General features: G+C 38.8%; 1 protein-coding gene across 1 annotated transcript in view; it reads right to left on the bottom strand.

Moving 5' to 3' along the window:
• CNTLN (centlein) overlaps positions 1-19,975 on the bottom strand; it is a 193,965-nt gene that overhangs the window by 78,254 nt on the left and 95,736 nt on the right. Inside the window, exon 12 of the mRNA XM_018080913.2 lies at positions 19,424-19,549. Coding sequence (XP_017936402.2) covers positions 19,424-19,549 — 126 coding nt within the window. The remainder of the gene's footprint in view (positions 1-19,423; positions 19,550-19,975) is intronic.

Here is a 19,975-nt window from a genome sequence, read left to right as displayed (position 1 = left end):
CAACATAGTCATTGCTCAGAGACAGCACAGCCCAGCCTCATGAGAGGAAAGTCTCACTTATCCAACTTTATTTCCTTTTATGACGAGGTAACCCACACAGTTGATCAAGGGAAGCCAGTTGATGTAATCTCTTGGGATTTCAGTAAAGCTTTTGATACTGTCTCTCACAGGATCCTTCTGGACAAATTGTCCAGCACACAGCTGGATAAACACATCATGCAGTGGGTGAGCAATTAGCTCACAGGTCGAGCACAGAGGGTAACAGTGAATGGGATGACATCAGACTGGTGACCTGTCACTAGTGGGGTTCTAAAGGGCTCCATCCTGAGCCCTGTGCTCTTCAACATCTTCATAAATGGCTTGGATGCAGGACTGGAAGGGATACTAAGCAAGTTTGCAGATGATACAAAACTGGGAGGAGCTGTTGACTTCCTCAAAGGCAGGGAGTCCCTGCAGAGAGACCTTGACAAATCAGAGGACTGTGCAATCACCAACCAGATGAATTTCAACAAAAGAAAGTGCCAAATTTTGCACCTGGGATAGGGCAACCCAGGATGTTCATACAGACTGGGGAATGAGATGCTGGAAAGCAGTGCCATAGAAAGGGACCTGGGGATCCTGGTCGATGGCAAGTTGAATATGAGTCATTAGTGCCCTGGCAGCCAGGAGGGCCAACCGTGTCCTGGGGGGCAACAGGCAAATTATCACCAGCTGGTTGAGGGAGGGGATTGTCCCGCTCTGCTCTGCACTGGTGTGGCCTCACCTTGAATATTGTGTGCAGTTTGGGGCACTGCAATATAGGAAAGCTATTGAGCTGTTAGAGAGTGTCCAAAGGAGAGCAACAAAGATGATGAAGGGCCTTGAGGGGAAGCCATTTGAGGAGCAGCTGAGGTCACTTGGTCTGTTCAGCCTGGAGAGGAAGACACTGAGGGGAGACCTCATTGCAGTCACGACTTCCCGTGAGGGGAAGAGGAGAGGCCTCTGTGCTGACCAGTGACAGGACTGAGGGAATGGCCTGAAGTTGTGTCAGGGGAGGTTTAGGTTAAATATCAGAAAGAGATTCTTCACCCAGAGGGTGGCTGGGCACTGGAACAGGCTTCCCGGGGAAGTAGTCACAACACTATGCCTGACAGAATTCAAGAAGCATTTGGACAATGCTCTCAGGCACATGGTGTGACTCCTGGGGATGGTCCTGTGCAGGGCCAGGAACTGGACTTCATGACCCTTGTAAGTTCCTTCCAACTCAGCATATTCTGAGATTCTGTTATTTTAATTCAATTTTTAAAAATTGTAGCTCATATTTTGGGTGGGTTTCAGCTACAGTATCTTTCTTAACAATCTCAAATTGTACATAGGTTTCTGTACTGCTTGTTCTAGTGTTTGGGGGGGTGGAGATTTTTTGATTAGTTGCTTCATTTTTATGTGGCTCCCTTTCTGGAAAGTGAATATCCCCAGTCCAAGTGGTTTGGTCTACTGTCTTTTGATATAATTTAAAATAATCAAAACAAAAAAACCCCCACATAAACCCAATACAGGCCTTCTCTTTTTTCCTGGTAAAGTTACGGAACAAATCATCTTGGAAATCATGTCCAGTCAGCTAATGGACAAGGTGACTGAAAACAGGTAGCATATATTTACCAAGGAAAAATCTTGCTTTATGAACCTCACTGCTTCTGTAAGAGATAACTGGCTGTAAGCATAAAGGTAAAGCAGGCAAGGGTGCATACCTTGAATCTGGCAAGGTATTCAAGATGGTCTTCCATCTCCTTCTTGCGAAAGAGTTGAAATCTGAATTGAAAATTAGATAAAGTGTCTGGAAAATTGGCTGGATGGTGAGGCTGAAGGGGTGATGATCTGTCATGTGGAGTTCAACTGGCAGCTAGCACCTATAAGCATTCCTCAGGGATCCATAACAGAGCTTGTACTGTTTACTGTCTTCATTAACAACCTCAAAGAAGTGTTAGAGTGCCTCACAGCAAGTTCACAAATGATATAAAATTGAGGGAAGTAACTGAGGGCTCACTAGAGGCCTGGACCACTGCTCACCGAGATTTCATAGGAAGGAAAAAAATGGCCTGATGGGAAGTTAATGAAGTTAAGGCAAAGTCCTGTTAGAATAGCTGCTTGCAACAGGACATGCTAGAAGACCAACTGGCTAGAGAGCAGCTTTGCAGAAAAAATAGGGTCCTTTGGAGCAACATGTTGAACGTTAGGTAGTGACAGGCCTTTGTGGTGAAGGCTAACAACATGACAGCTATATAGGCAAGAGTCAGTCAATTTACAGAATCGATTCTATTTCAGCCCTTGTGAGACAGCACGTGTGGCTGTGTCTTGTTTTAGGCTCTTCCAAGAAAGACATTGACCCAAACAGATTAGGTCTAGCAAAGGGGTACCACAGTAGTCAGGGGTTGGGCACATGATTTATTGATTTATGACAACAAGGTGAAAGAAAACCACCCAATCCCAACACCCACTATACTTAAAAGAGTTCCTTTACTGCAGGACCACTCTTGGTGCAAGAGGACATTATCACATCAGCTAGACAACAGGTCTCATATTCATGGTCTCATCTAAGAGACTAAATTCCTCCTGGCAACTTCTTTTTGCAAGAGTTACGCTCTTCGTGGTTGGACATTTAAAATGTCTTATATGTAGAAAATCATACATGTCCCACTAAAACAAATGGAATAAATTGCATGCCACTGGGGGACTCCTACCTGCATCCTCAGTTTAATTTTTTTTAAGTCTTGGGAAGCTAACATAGGTTAGCCTCCCCTTTAGAACCAATTACTGTCATCCTATCTTATTTTATCCTATCCTAATTAGTCACTTAGTTGGTTTCTTTTATTATTTCTAATCTGAAGCCTGACAATCTTCTGTTCACTAACTTTTTAAGTTTTGAATGCAAATATTAGGCCACTCATGGTCAAAATGTTTGCATTGAGACAACTTCTAAGTATTTAATTCATTTCAAAACAGATTCTATACTGATTTCTAATCAAACTTTTTTTCTTGAAAAACAACATAATAAAATCTTTAAACTACTCAACCTAGAACTTGTAAAAAAGGGAAAAAAGCACCTGTATATGCATTATAACAAGAAATATACATCTAGTTCAGTTCTCTAAAATTAGCCACAAAAGTACTGTAGCCTGCACTTTTTGTTACAAGAGAGCAGCTGAACAAATAGGGGGATAGGATGTAATGTGGTGTTCTTGAAGAGTACAGCTCTTTGCAGAGCCTGTATAATTGCTACTTTCCCCAATAACAAGAAGCATCGAAGAAGGTTCAAGTATGAGTTTTCTAAGGAGCAAGAAGGGACTCTGAGGAATTCAAAGTAACTGAAGAAGTCACAGAAAACTACTGATGTATAATGCAACACTGACAGAAATTACTTAACCCGAAAGAACTAGTGGCAAAAAGCCGGGGGGGGGGGGGAAATAGTTGCATTCTGGCCTTTCATTTACACCATTGTCTCCCTCACTGTCTCACACAGATGTGCCAACTTAATAGGTAAGAACTGTTTTATTTTTATGAAATTCTTCTCCCTCTCCAGAAAATAATGCAAGTGAGCCTGAAGATAAACATCTCAGTGTGGTTTTTTGCAGTGTGGGACTGCCTTTAACAAACTATGTCTACCCCACCAGTCCTTTAAATGATTCATGTACAACACTTTTATAAAGCAGATTAGGTACTTAAAGAGGCCTGTGATACAGTTGCACAGATTCCAGTGACATGAGATGCTTTCCTCACCTACTGAGGGTGAACGAAGGATTGCTTTTGCAATCCTTCAACTTAGAGGATCAAAAATAAACTCTGTATGTGGTAATGAAGAATACTAACCTCCTAGAATTACTGAGTCAGAACAGCAGCATCAAATTTCAGATATTATGAACAAGAGCTTCCAATGCTATTTTAGCAGATTAATATTTGCTATAATTGTCTAAAGCATATGCTCACTGCATTTACTGCATCAGTTTTTGCATCATTCAGTTTCATTTAGCACATCAAACAACAGAAAGAAGGAATACAAGACACAAACTGAGGCTGAGGAATGGAATCTTTTAAGATATTTCAACAGTGGAAAGGTGGTTTCTGTGTAAAGTGTTCCTATGCTGACTGTAGACTTGAGTCATGGAAATTGAAAAGAAATCTTTGAATATTAGTACTGTCCTCTTGATCTTTTGACAGTAGAAACACTGGGAGGTGGAAATGCTTCAAGACTAGCCAAGAAATGCCTTATCCATCTGTGTTTCTACAATTTTTTTTCTTTTAGGATTTCACATTTTACAATTACTAAAACTACAAGGTCGATTTAAAAAAGAGAAAATAAAAGTATATCTTAAACTTTTTGTATCTGATATCAAATAATTTTTTTTCTAATAAATCCAGTAGTTACTAAACAAAGTGAAAGAAATTATAAATTTACACTGTAGATTAGGTTGTGTGTCTTATTTCTGTTGGAATCTCATAAACACAATCTCACCATTATGTCTGTTAAACTACTAAATAGAATACTACTAAAACCTTTCAACCTTCAAAGCGTTTTGCAAGAAACAAGGAAGATCTAGAATCTGAAGTTCATTTAGAGATGATATCGCTGTACAAGAGGAAGACTCTGCTGCATGTAGGTATCCAAGTACTGCAAAACAAACCAAACAAAACATCGATAAAAGATTAAGGTTCAAAACTGAAATACACACAGCAACGTAGAACTTGAAGGTCTATAGTCATAACAATAGGAAAAAAAACCATTTGGAAGAAAGGGGTTTGCTTGATGGACTCAGAGGAGATAAACCATTGAACTATAATTCAAGAACAAATGATGGGATTTGAATACAATGAAAATATGCACGTCAAGAGAAAAGACAAAGCACCTTAAGTACGAGTATAAATTGGTCTCTTCCAGCTCACGAAAAATTCACATCTTTGCACCTTGTCTCTTGACAAAGTCAAAGGCTGCTACTGCATTTTATTGTCTCTGTCACATTTCTGCTGTGTATTCATTCTATTATTTAAGTTTTAAAAAAGGAAGTTCCTGGGATATAATTTAAAAGAATAGATAGATAACAGACACGACCTTTGAGCAAGAGTTTATCACATACTTAGTGAAGTACTCTGACAACTTACATAATCTTTTTTATAGATATGGGAAGTGGGTGAAACCTTGCAGATTGTTGTAATTCCAGAATTCTGTAAATAAGATCTTATCCGTTGATAAATTGATGGAAAGGAATAGAAATAAAACCTTACTAAATTTGAATGTGTTTGAGAAGCAATAGGAAAAACTGTTCAGAATTATCTCTGAAAATTTGCATAAAACACCTTCTAGCTGTATACATAAATAAGCTTAGGCAAAGGAGATTCATTACCAGAAATACAGATCAGCAATTCAGAACAAAACAAGTAACCAGTCAGTTAAACTTTAAAAAGTTTCTTTAAACTCAGAAGTCTAAACTCATATCTGCAATGGTAACGCTAACATAGTGAGGTATAAAACCTTTTCAAAACATGGCAAACAACTGTTTTCTGATGACACTGGGGGAGTCTTTACAGTCCTGAGTAGCTTATAGTCAAGGTTTAGAAAGTCCTAAAGAAGATTGTATTACTGTACCCTGAAAATTTACAGTAACAACCTACCAAATTTGCCGATAATGAAGGTTACGTAACTGACATACATGATTGATATTTCTAATATTAAGAATACGCTAATCCTATATCTGTCTATCAGATGAACTGAGAATAGTCTTTAAAATAACTGTGTAGCTCCCACATAGACTTTTCTGCTATTAAAAAGAGAGGGGAAAAAAAAAGACTGGTTTTGCAATGTGGTTGAAAGAGCAATAAAAACTAGCAGACTGGAAAAAAAAATCCAGAATTTATGACTCTTTCCAGAAAAAAATGCCATGCTCTTATTTATACTCACATGTTGTATTTTCTAGTAGTTTTGCTAAGTTTAAGTGATAGCCCATCAGATGGAAGAAAAGCAACTTAAAGCAATACAAAGCCTAGAAACTAGTATACTGCTTTTCAGCTTTATGCAGACCTGAAACTTCTCAATGGTCTTGAGCCTTCTGCATAAAGAGGTTATGCTGCTTGTAAATATATCTTTAAGTAGATTTTACTCTGTTTCTTCAGTAAGTCTTTTTAAGGATAAGCATTTTCTTATCTGGTTCCAAAACAAGGTAACCTTCTGACAATATAATCTACTCCAAACTACTTTTAAATATTACTCTATTGACAGGAAACAGTCCAGGGCAGCAACAGTGTTAAATGCTCTATACTAGATGGTCTGAGAATAACTTCCAACTCCAAGGAGGAGCCACTGAATCCTTGAATTAACAGGAATCAGCACTCTAAATTAGCAGGACTCCACTGGCACTTCCTAGAAGACCATCAGAATCTTCTAACATGGCATGTCAGAACTAGAATCATGTCTTTTGTTTTTACATCCTGAGAACCAATCTCATGATTGGTTTACTACAAATAACTTCATGAAAAAAATCATTCTTCTTACTTGTAACATATATACAAAATGCACCACCAGGAGCAGGAAAGAGTGCACCATTCTGTTTTATGTACCAATGCTTTTCTATCCAACCATGATTAACACAGCCTCACTTGGTAATATTAAAACAAGGATATTAAGAAATCAAGAGATCAAATCTATCCAGATAATAGTTTATAGTGGTATTTTATAAATTTTTAAGGTACTCATCTTGATCCACAACTACAGTATCTGCTGTTTCCAGAATCATACAATATGCTAAACTCTATTTTTGGCAATATAATACTTTTGATTACTCCTTCGTTATTTAGTTTATTTTTAATGCCAATTTGGAACATAGGAAGAGATAGTATATTAAAAATGTGTGCTATAGTATCAGTTATGCTAGAGGAATTACTTCTGATTTCCTTCAGATTATAGCTAGGCATCAGCAAGACATTCCTTGTAATAGTTGCTTACTTATCAAGTTACTAGAATAGGAGAAATGCTCCTGCCATCTGCATATGAGCATGGCATCTGCAAAATATACCTTCTTGCTAGAACAAAATATCCTAGTACTCACTATTTTTAATTGTCAGCAATTCTAAAGATAACATCAGGAGCTCTTACACAGCTCCAAATCTAAGGTACATACACACATGCGCACTTGAGTCTCAATGCACTAAAGAAAAGCTAATTTAGAAAGATAGCCTGAACTATAGCATAAACTTTCTCTCCGCACTTAGAAGTTTAAAGGGCTCCTTCCCTCCAGAGTTGCTGACCCTGGGTTAACCCATTGCCAGAAGACTCTAGTTAGTTCTTCAGCAAACCTCTGTCTCCTGAGTAATACGCATCCCATAAGCCAGCCATTGCTCATCAGCAGCTTTCAGCATGTGCAGGTAAAGCAAGCAGGAGACTCATACATTCCCCTGCATACAGATAAAAGGAATTAAGAGACCAGGCTCATGGCAGTCTAAAATAAACATCCAAACAAACAATAAGACTTTTTTCCATTTGTCCCAGGGAGTTTTATCTGGAAAATAAAGAGAATCTAATTTCTAATAGAGCTGAATACATAAGATGAAATAACCCACTGAGGAAGCTGACTCGTTCCCAAGGATTACATGTTGTAGAGACTGCAGCAGGATGACTCTTTGGAGAAACAAGCATAACCAACCATAATCTCCTCATGCATATTGTTGCTTGTGTGGACTGATATCAGGGGGCTACTCCAGGAGCTGCTGTAGTCAGGGAGTCTGAGTCCAAAGGGTTAACTATTGCCTTTTCAAATGTTCCAATGTTTTTCTCCAGGGTCATGGAAGACTGTAAAAGACTGGAAAGCCAAATTAAGAAGAAAATCAGACAGAAAAAGACTGCTAAGCAAGCTTTGCATGCTCTTTATCAGGGTTCTTAAAAAGGGACAGTAGCATTGCTTATTAGCCAAAAAAAGTAAGTTTTAAAGACACTAGGTCAAAGTAGTATCAGAGAATTTTTTCTTATCCAGACCTTAAGCTAAATAGCCTAATAATCCTTGCAAGGAAAATGAGACAGCAGAAGTAGCTCTCCTTTCTTCCCCTCAGAAAAGAAAGATCCTTGAGAAGAAAGACAGCACATCATAGAAACATCATAGAATAATATAGAAACATCTTCTGGGTAAGCAAAGCTGAATTTTACTTTTTGTTCTTGACTCTTCAAAAGGGTAAAAATTCTGCTCTGTAAAACCAGAGTAGAACACACATGCACATTATACAAACTCTTGTAAAAAGCCCATACAGAAAATACAGAAAGAGGCTTTCACAAATTAAGTCTGATGCATCAAAACGCAAACATTCATTCTAATTTTCTACTACTTCAAAATTATTTAGAGTCAGGAGAACTGAGCTAGGCAGAAACTTTATCCAACTCTTACATGTGAAATACTACTCTGGCAGAAAATCTTCACTTTGTTCCTACAGCATTACAATTCAAGTACATTTGCCTGCAGTAACAGCAAAATATGCTCTTTTCATGGGTCTGTATATTTATGTGTCAACTGACAGCCCTGGGAGGTGAGAGCAAACCTGGGAGCAGGTGTTTGATATAGACTGTGCAAGAGAGCATTACATATGTCTGGGCATAACGCTGCCAAAGGAAGAGTAAAGCAAAAAGTACCAGCATTACTGCAGTTCTGTGATCATTCAAACTCTCCAGAATGATTTACTGTAATTCCTTCACAGTAAGAAACGTATAGCCTTAATTAACCAAAGAAATGAAGTCTTTGACTATATAGAGTCTTTGAGCTATCCATCTTACTTGTCCATTCACTTCCCAGAAATACGTCTTTATCATTCTTGTTTCCCAATTCAGTCACTTGTAGGATGGATGAAAATTGCAGGGAGAGCTATCTGCTGGTGATAAGTAAAGTCTTTCTGATTTACAACCCACATTCAGGAGCAAAAAAGGATAAAAGCAACTCTCCCACCAGTCCAATGTCTGTTCACATAAGAAAAAAGTGAATAGTGTCATAGTTGTCAAGAGTAAGTTTTGAGATATATTTCAAATTAACAGTAACTCCAAAACCAAAGAAGCACTAGTGATAGTGACTAAGATAGTTTCAACATGCAGCATAACCTTTAGTTTGCAAAAGGATGGTAGAATAACATGCCTAAAATTTTATCTACCATTTAGTAACCTTGAATTTGTTTCACTGTAGCACAAAATCCACCTGACTGACCAAAAAGTGTTTAAAGAAAATATAAATGTTACATTGTGTGAATTGTGTTCATTATTTAATTTGCAATTTTTCATTCCTTTATAACTAGACCATCCTAACAATCTCATAAACAGTGTTTACCTGTAATTAGTTCAGAATGGATTCAACTTCAAGGGCCAAGACTGAGGTATCACTGCCCATTAACATAACTCAGAGAAGCACAGAGGATGAGGATTCTATTACATGGTATCCTAGCTAGGACAGCTGAGACCAGTTCATCACTGGATGGGTGTAACCCAAAACTCTGTATTCTATAGCCTTCCATGCCATTTCCCAGAAGCTGTTATCAATGAACCATTTACACCATCTGCACACAGAGCCTGACTCCTCAGGCTATAAACTAGGTGTTAAGAGGCCTGCGAGACAGGAGTTGCTCTTGTCCTCATACCCATTAAGGAACATCCCCCCCCCCCCCCCCCCGAGGGAGGTACTGAGCATTCCTGCCTGAACTGGAGGATATATAATCTTGGAGTTTTAGGACCTTTTCAACCACTTATGGGATCCAGAGGAAGACTGCAGATCATCGCCCTCAACCAGACTGCAACCACCACTTTTCAACCAGATTGCAACCACCACTCTCGACCAGACTGCAACAGCACTCTCACCAAAAGGTTTTCCCCTCTCCTTTTACTTTGGACTCAGGGGGCCCAAAGAACACCAATCTGCTCATGCTCCAGGGTGCTGGGTTATATATTTGGGCTTTGTGGGTTAAAACCAATTGTTTGTCTGTAAAATCGTACTTATTGTATTGTTTTATTAAATTGTTATTCTGACTTATAATCTCTCTTTTTGAGTTGAGTTCATTTCCCCTGCTGGTTTACCTTTAAACCAGCACATGTGGGTGTCAGGAGAATTTTATTTTTGCATCAGTGCTTTTAGCCTTTATATAGACCTCAGATGACAACACACTAAAGCCTCTACTGCCTACATCTGTTGCTCATATGGAGCAACTGGTTTCTAATAACGCAAATAAGGATGCAAATCAATTTCTTAAATTATTCCTTACACTGAAATATTTGAGTTTTAGGAAAATTTGGATGATTCCATGCTTATTCTCACGTAGTTGTGTTTGAAAAAAACCCAATACTTCTTAGAAGATGTATTCTGAATTTCTTACAAATTCTGAAAAGATCCAAAAGCATTAAGATAGGCTAAACCTTTGCATGTATATGCATACTCTGCCTCATGCAACAAAAGACAGCTAAGTAGTTTATCATGAAGATCATAATAAAGGTCCACTTAGCTCCACATCTGAGTTTCTAGAATTCTAATATGGTACACTTTAGGGAAAAGAGTCCAAGAAATAAGGCAAGAATACATAAATAAAGCTTAATAATTTTTGTGGTAAAATACTATCCAAACTCTTTGAAGAAAATGTCCCTACATCTTCCCAAAATTCAGTTGTTGAAGTTCCATATGGGATTAGCTAAGCTGAGACGTAATCATAAAAATTTGTGATTTTCCTTCAAAAATCATTACTATGCAAAGGAAAGTGGAAAACTAGCACTGTATGCTAAATTCATCTTGCCAGAAAGCACCAAGCACTGCTATCTTTACCAGAATTCCCAGGAACCCAACTGAAGGTGTTGCAGAGAAACTTACATTCATTACTCCCTCCTTATTCTCTTAATACAGCAGTCTGACACGTTACTAGCTTTGGTGTGCTTTGGTGTTATAGACTGTAGGTTTATAGGTCTCTTCTATGAACATTCAGTACAGTTTAACAAGACACACTTATACTTGTTTATTTTTATATATACATACATACTTGTAGACTGATAAATCAGACCTTTCTATATAAATGCTGATGACTTTTTGTCTGGGCCACAGAGGCAAGAAAAAGACAGCCCTTTTGCAGGCAGTGTGCTTACCAAAGGTACAACAATTCATTTCTAAACCACTCAGATAATCTACAGAAACCACTCTGATTCAACAGCAAGGCAGGCAATAGTTCTTGCAAGCAGTACAAAGGGAAGCTAATACACAGTGTCCTTCCTTCACCATCTCTCTGCTGTTCTTGTCACTACAATGCCCAGATTTTATCAGTAATGAAACTTCAAGTCTGCCTTTCTCTGCTTCTGTATTACGAAAAACGTTTAGCAGCATGACTGCATGTTTTCAATATGACACAATCCCACCATGCACAAGTACTGAGGTACAAACATCTGTAGACAAGAAGAGTCTGATTAAACATGGAAGAACAAATGAAAAGCACCAATGTATATGATTAAAAAAATACACTAAGCCTCCAAATTTGTCCGTTAGCTAGGACGCAAGAAATTATAAGATCTGGTAGACATTGGTAAGAAATGTTCTAGACAAGCTTAACAATTAAAAAGCATTAATCTCATCATCCCTGACTGATCGCTCTCACTGGAAAACAATTAGGTGACACAGTGCCTTGTGATAATGTAACCGGCATCTTGCTAGAAAAGAGAAAATAGTTCTCTTCCCAAAAAGGGCCATGTATGTTCATTCTAATTTACTTCATGTGGCATTTCCAGCTGACTTTGGTGCCTTAAAAAGATCTTTTAAAAACTACACCCTGCAGTACACCTAATGTTGCTGGTTTCTTACATTTTACATTATTTGTACATACTCTTTCACATTCTCACACTTGAGCCTGTCATTTTCATTGAACAATCAGTCAGTGATCATGCACTTTTGTCACAACCCTTTGAAGAGTCCCACCACCAGCAGCAGAATTTAGGCTGCAATTTCTTTCAGCAGAATGAAAGATGGCATTTCAGATTTAGCAATCTTTTTTTCCACCCAAAAGCTAAACAAACACATACACATCATCATTTTAACTATATATCCCTTTGCACTATAGAATTACTAATTGCAGAAAGAAGTAAACAAGAACCCTGACCTACTAAATTTTAGTATTTTGCAGTAAGATGTCTGCTAAAACTGAGAACTAGAAAGATTACTTTACAGAGATAATACGTAAATCAGAAGGGTTATAGGCTGTAGATTACACTTTTTAACACTGATTTAGCATGAACGCACTTTGTTCCAAATTATCTGGCATACAATGTAGCTAGTCAGGGGAACAAAGAAAAAATACTGCAGTATTCAGATGTTGCACACAACAGTGGAGGTTTAAATAATAAAAGTCTCTGATGACCATGTATTTCCTACTGTCAGAGACAGTTAAGGTTGTGGAAACTGCATTATTTCAGCAGGTTCTCTAGAAAAAAAGGGGGTGAGGAGGAAAGACACATTCAAGAAGCAGATGAATCAATAAGGTTATGTTTCTTAACTGCCACCATTCCAGAACAGTTAATTTAGCTTTCCTCCACCATACCCATTCTGATATCTAGAAAAGGCAAGAGGTATTGCATGCTGTTGCTGGCCCCAAGTTAGGCTCTTGTCAACTAGTTTGTGACATATCAACACATGGTATGTAACGGTTGCTTTGACTCTACAGGAACGAGGAAATCACAAATCATGAGGTCTTGTTTTCCTGAAAAAGCAAAACTAATCGGAAACTTTTATTAAATACCTGCTATAGTAGAGCAAGGATGCTATTGAGCAGTGACTCCACATGCTTTAAAGATCCAGAGCACATTCCTACATGGCTACCAGGCACAGATACACAGGCACTCAGAGGAAAGAATGACTACCATAGGTTCTTTGAATGATGTGGCTATCTCTTTCACTTCATAAACACTTCCTCCTTATCTCTAGCTGCATATGACTATATCATACGGACAAATTTCCAGTCAGCCGTGAAAATGATGACTTACATCATAATGCCTAATGTCGAAAAATGTATTATGTCAAATAATTCAGTGCTGTTGGTATCTATTAAAAGACGTCCTACAAATAATTACAGAATGAAAGATGTAAAATTGTAAAGCTTACACAATAGTTTACATAGTTACCTATACCTTGCTGAAGTCTGTACATAAAGGCCAAAGGGACAGGGTATCCCTATACCCCAGCAAACTAAATTTTAACATGGAAATGCCAATTTAAATGAGCCAGTTTGCAATCAAGTAGCCATTCAATTGGACAAGCTACATACTAATTTACCACGAATTCCAGCAAAATGAAAGTACTATAGGTACAAAAATGATTCTATCTAAAGCGGAAAAAAATATCTGTGGACATATATATGTCAAGACAACTCTATAGAAAGTAAGGTAACATTTAGCACTTCATAGACAAAGCTTAATTAATCTATCTAAAAATCCAAGAAACATACTAGAGATATAGACATATATGTCTATGCTACATATATATCTATAATAATGTATCTTTCTATCTGTAACATTATATGCCTATTTTCATGTAACTATATATGACTATATGCAAGGCAATACCTGCTTCTGTAGCCTTCAACAACACGATACTAACAAAAAATGACTGTGGCATAACACAAGTATTGCATTCTTCATTGGGAAAATGACTCGTGAAAAGACCAAAATGGGACATCCATGCAGAGCTGTGGAATTGTTTTTGCTTGGCCAACTAGCATTAATGGCCAAGCAACCCGGGATGTTTGTACAGACTGGGGAATGAGATGCTGGAAAGCAGTGTCATAAAAATGGACCTGGGGATCCTGGTCGATGGCAAGCTGAATATGAGTCATTAGTGCCCTGGCAGCCAGGAGGGCCAACCGTGTCCTGGGGGGCAACAGGCAAAGCATCGCCAGCCCACTCTGCTCTGCACTGGAGTGGCCTCACCTTGAATATTGTGTGCAGTTTGGGTGCCACAATACAGGAAAGATATTAAAGTTGTTTGAGAGCATCCAAAGGAGGGCAACAAAGATGGTGAAGGGCCTTGAAAGGAAGCCGTATGAGGAGTGGCTGAGGCCACTTGGTCTGTTCAGCCTGGAGGAGAGGAGGTTGAGGGGAGACCTCATTGCAGGTTACCACTTCCTCATGAGGGGAAGAGAAGGGGAAGGCACTGATCTCTGTGGTGAGCAGTGGCAGGACCCAAGGAAATGGCCTGAGGTTGTGCCAGGGGAGGTTTAGGTGAGATATTTGAAAAAGGTTCCTTACCCAGAGGGTGCTGGAACTGACTCCCCAGGGAAGTGGTCACAGTACCAAGCCTGACAGAGTTCAAGAAGCATTTGGACAATGCTCTCAGGCACACAGTGTGCCTCTTGTGGATGGTCCTGTGCAGGGCTAAGGGTTGGATTCAATGATTCCTGTGTATACCTTCCAACTCAGAATAATCTGTGACTAATAAGCACTTTGAAGAATACTTACACTTCAAAGAATACTTAGGGATTTTTTTTCACTTCTTTTTTGTTCTGTTTACAACTCTTCAGTTTGGGCATGAATTTAGTTGATAGTTGCTACAGGATTTCTAAAGATAATGAATTGCTGGCTCTTAAAACTTAGACTATTTTCTTAACTACCAGATTAGGTCTCAAAGTGAACCAAAATTCTGGACCTTTTTATTTTTGTTTTGTTTTGTTTATTAATAGAGAATTTTAAAAATGAGATTTTGTAACTTGTAAAATTAAAAATGAAGCCTTCAATCTGTATGGTAAACATGGTGGAATATAATTTGATACTTTTTGTGAAAGAGTAAATAGTGGGAGAACAGTGCTTAACAAAGATGCCAGGTAAAACTAATTTCTATAAAGCCAGAAAATAATTATTCTGTAATGCACTTAGTACCACAGTAAATCAATTCAATAGCCAAAAAAAAAAAAATCCTCTTCCTTTCCTTGGTCAAGGATAATTGGCTTATAGAACACCTAGGCAAACATGTCCATGGGCCCTGGTGGGATGCATCTATGAGTGCTGAGGGAGTTAGCAGACACCACAGATGAGCCACTCATGGACATCTTTGAAAGGTTGTAGCACTCAGAAGAGGTACTTGAGGACTGGAAGACAGCAAACATCACACCAGTGTTCAAGATGAGAAGGCAATCAGGAGTAGCCAGCATGGATTCACCTAAGTAAAATGATGCTTGACCAACCTGATTGCCTTCAACAACAAAACAACTACCTGGACGGATGAGGGGAGAGCAGGAGATGTCGTCTACCTCAACTTCAGCAAGGCCTTTGACACTCTCTCTCACAACATTCTCATAGGCAAACTCAGGAAGTGTGGCCTGGATGAGTGGACAGTGAGGTCGACTGAGAACTGACTGAGCAGCAGATCCCAGAGGGTCATAATCAGTGGCACAGGGTCCAGTTGGAGACTTGTCACTAGTGATGTCCTCCTACTGGACCCAGTATTGTTTAACTTCTCCATCAGTGACTTGGATGAAGGGGCAGATGCCTCCTCAGCAAGTTCACTGATGACACAAAGCTGGGAGGAGTGGCCGATACCCCAGAGGGCTGTGCTGCCCTTCAGAAGGACCTCAACAGGTTGGAGAGATGGGCAGACTGTCTGAATTCTACAAAAGCAAACACATCTGGGATAGAATAACCCCAGGCACCACTACAGGCAAAGTGTTGACCCACTGGGAAGCAGCTCTTCTGAGAAGGACCTCTGGGTCCTGGTGGACAACAAGCTCTCCGTGAGCCAGCCTTTGTGGCCATGAAGGCCAGTGGTATCCTGGGGTGCATTAGGAAAAGGACTGCCTGCAGGCCAAGATGAATGATCCTCCTCCTCTACTCAGCCCTAGTGAGGCCACATCTCTAGTGCTGTGTCCACTTCTGGGCTCCTCATACAAGAGACACGAAGCTCCTGGAGCAGATATAGCAAAGGACCACAGAGATGATTAGGGAACTGGATCATCTCTCTTATGAGGAAAGGCTGAGAGAGTTATTCAGCCTTGAGAAGAGAGAATTGAGAGAGGACCTCATCAATGTGTAGAAATATCTGAAGAGAGGGTAGGTCAGAAGGGTGCAGCCAGGCTCTTCTCAGTGGTATCGAGCAATAAGAGAAGAGGCAGTAGGAAGAAACCGATGTACAGGAAGTTCCACCTGAATATGAGGAAGAACTTCGTCACTGTGTGGGTGCACTGGAACAGATTGCCCAGAGAAATTGTGGAGTCTCCCTCACTGAGTAATCCAAGTCTGGATGCAATCCTGTGCCTTGTGCTCTAGGATGACCCTGCTTGAGCATGGAGGTTGGGCCAGATGACCCACTGTGGTCCCTTCCAACCTTATCCATTCTGCGATTCATTGATTTCAGGCGGAATACTGGGAAATTCAAGAAAAATATAAGCATAAAACATTGAGCAAACACTGAATAACTCCAGTTTAATGATTATTATATTTTACTAATCTAGTATGGGATTGTAACAATATAGAAATACTTTTTTCTATATAAAAAAATGGCTTAAATTTATACATAATTCATGGAAAGTATGCAGCCCATGACTCTGAATCATATTTCAGTATTAACTGCAAAGCAATACAACATGTACATACTATTCATTACTAATCAAAATGCTAAAAAAAGAAGTAGTAACAATGCCACAAATCTCCGAAAATTAACTCTGATATTAGGCATTCTGAACTTCACAAAAATAGAAAACTTCACATTTTTTTAAAAACAGGTGCTTAAACTTAAATCCCAAAGCCTGTATTTTCTTGTGTGTTAGTATAGATTTGGAAAGATGGATAGTGTTTAATAGCTTACAGGACAGTCATAGCAATCCTTGCCTATGATGCGAAGAAGACTTTATAAAAGAAAAGACCTGACAGAAAGCAGCGGCTGACACAAAGTCTTTCTACCAATTTCAATAGGATTTGGAATTAGGCACCATCAGAACATGTTACTTCCCAAGCAACTTCAGTTTTTCCTGACTTAAAAACAGATTTCATACCTCACAAACTGACTCTTTACAGTGTGCTAATATTGGTAATGATCACTTTGGAGCCTGGGAGCAGCAAAAGAAGTCAGTTTTCCCTGGCTTTACCCTATAATGTATTTACTATCCATCAATTGTCAGATCCATGTATGTGCAGATTAAAGACATTTTACATCATCGCTCTACCCCTCAGAGGGTGGGAGAGAAAATCTTTCTTACAGGTTAAACACATAAACGAACAACAATAAATAATCCTGTTTTCCTAACATTTACTCTTTGGCCTACTCAGAGACGAAAATTACACATTGAAAGTTAAAACTACTTAAACCAAAATGAAATCCCTACACAGACACCCTTCTTTAAGCAATGCTGCATTGGTTTTGGCATATAAGTGTTCTACACCAACTCAAGCTAACAAGCAGTAGGGTCTATCAAATGAAGTGCATCCACAAAAGCTATGGGTTAACATGATTTACTTACACTGCTGATAAAATTATACATATAAGTAATTGGTACAACTCAGTAATCATACCCTTTATCCACAGAGCTCAAAAAAGAATGCATGCAATATAAAGAAGCCCTATCCACAGATCTCAAAAGTACACTAAATTTAGTATTGACTTTCTTAAGAAAATGAACTCAGATCTTGAAACGACGACTGGCTTCAACAAATTAAAGACAGTCATTATTACAGAAAGACAGATGTAAACCCCACAGCAGTTATGTATTCATTTCTTCCTTACTTCAACCAACAATAAGTGAAGTTGCCCATAAGGAATAAAAAGCACCTAAACCCACACAAGAAGTTCACCTTAATGAACACAATGCCATACTGGCTTATTACTAAGTACTGCGCAGTATTTTACGAACCTATTTTGTCTTATAAATTCTGTATTCTGTTTGCTCATGCCACCTCACCACAATCTAGTCAAAGCCACTAATCTGCAATGTACAAGACATAAGGGTGTTCCCCATAAGTGTGAGTGCACAGGAGCTCTAAAAAACCAGTCTAAGTGTACCAACCTTCGGGGTGTGTACAATACATAAGCAATCTCTCTTGCATGGCTTTGCGTGAAAAAGAAGGCTTATGTTATTGCTCCTGAGTCACTACTGCCTGTAATGCTCACATTCTTTAGTGATGGAAGGAGAATTACAACTGCAATTACATGTATGGCAAGAAAGTGTTCTTTCCTATATAAAAATACAAAAAGAAAACCCACAAAATAATTACATGTGATAATTTGTTGCTATAGTTTCAAAGCAGCAAACAAAGACAACAATGAAGCAACAAGAACAGGCAGACAACTGTAACTGACAGATATAAGAATATCCCATGTAACACAGCTACTGGCAATATTGTCTGTAATACATGAAGGCAACTTATGGGCAACACAAGGACTTAGTACAAAACAATTTGCTGCTGTTGAAATTCTGTGATAACAGCCTTCATGGCATTGGCACAAAATTGGTTTACATTGTGACCCATTGGGAAAACACATTTTCTTTAATGCAGAGAAAACCAAAGTCTGAATAAAACTTTCTATGATGTCTTGATTCTTAAATTAAAACAAAAAAATCAACTTGACTTACAGAAAGTGTTAAATAGTAGCAAAGGGCTAATTATACCATACTAACTTCCTTTTGTCTAGTATAAAAGGACATTTTTTTACTTTGCCTGGCTGAGTATAATAGCCTATGAATTATGAGATCAAAGCAGCAAACTGTATGTTTTCTAAAGTAAGAGTTTCCTTCACCAAGTTTTACACTTAACTACAGCTGAAAGAGCCGTGTGAAGGGATCAGCACTAAACCCAAAGGACAGGCTGTGCACAGCAAGAAAGAGAGCAACTCCCTCGTGCTTTTTGCAGGTCACTACCAAGGACCATGTTAGCAGATCCACACCAGACCCTTAACAGGCAGCTCTGCTGCTACCAGTAATTAGCTTGGACAGCTCTGGCTCCAGGAGTAGCAGCAAGGCTACACCATAATGAGCTCAGCTGGGATTAGCAGGACAGGGCAGGGAACCAAGAGAGCTGAGGCATTCTGCATTGCGTATGTATCACAGAGATCAAACAAGGATGGCTGGCTAGGTTATCCCCTCACCACCTCATTCCAAAAATGAAGCACGGCAGTGTGGAAAATACAGGCTAATGAAGAGCGACACCTCCAACAGATGAGAGCCACATTAATTAACACAATCCCTAGATCATGGAATACAGTTTCTGTTAGTGCTAGCAAACTTGTAACTTGTCACTGATTTAAGGGGTAGGGGGAGGGAGTGGGGGAGAAGAAAAAAAAAAAAGAGCTGATGTTTTCCTTTTCTGCTTTTGGTAGAAGACATTTTTTCTTGCAATTTTGCAAGGAATTCCTCCTATATGGTCTGCAAAGTACTATCTTCAGAAAAAACCCCAGTATTTTTCTTAACTTAAACACCTTTTAAGAAGCAAACTCACTTTTCAATCAACAGCTTTTTGTGTTCCCTTTTGAAAAAAGCCAGTTCATTCCACACCATGTCAGGATCCTCTTGACGAAGCTGACAGGAGTCTGCATGCTGGTATCTGCTTTTACTATTTTCAAGTCTGTTTATGAAAAAAACAGCTTGTTTGTTTTCAAATACCTACATGTTTTGCTTTCCGAAAATACAAATTTTCAATTACATCATCTACTGAATCTACATTTTGCATGAAGTATACATTTTATGAGGCACAAAACCTTAACTGTGGTAATACAGAGAAGTCCAATAGCATAGTTTCAGACAGATGTTGTGCTAGTATGACACCATGCGTCTCAACCTACATGTGGCAGAACATTCTATCAACATTACTTAAAACAAAAGTATGAGAAAGCAGAAGTTGAAACCATCACATAATCTCTTGAAAAAAAATGGAGAGCCACCAGCTCCCCTAATGCCCTGGGAAACCAATCTGGAACTTGCACTAATGCCTACTCTAAATCAAAGTACTGTCCTACAGATCAATGGAAGAATAAACTGTCTACGGACAAGA

The sequence above is a fragment of the Manacus vitellinus genome, unplaced genomic scaffold, assembly GCF_001715985.3.
Source record: "Manacus vitellinus isolate BGI_N305 unplaced genomic scaffold, ASM171598v3 scaffold_50_pilon, whole genome shotgun sequence".
Lineage (NCBI taxonomy): Eukaryota > Metazoa > Chordata > Aves > Passeriformes > Pipridae > Manacus > Manacus vitellinus.
This window is presented reverse-complemented; position numbering and strand designations above follow the sequence as displayed.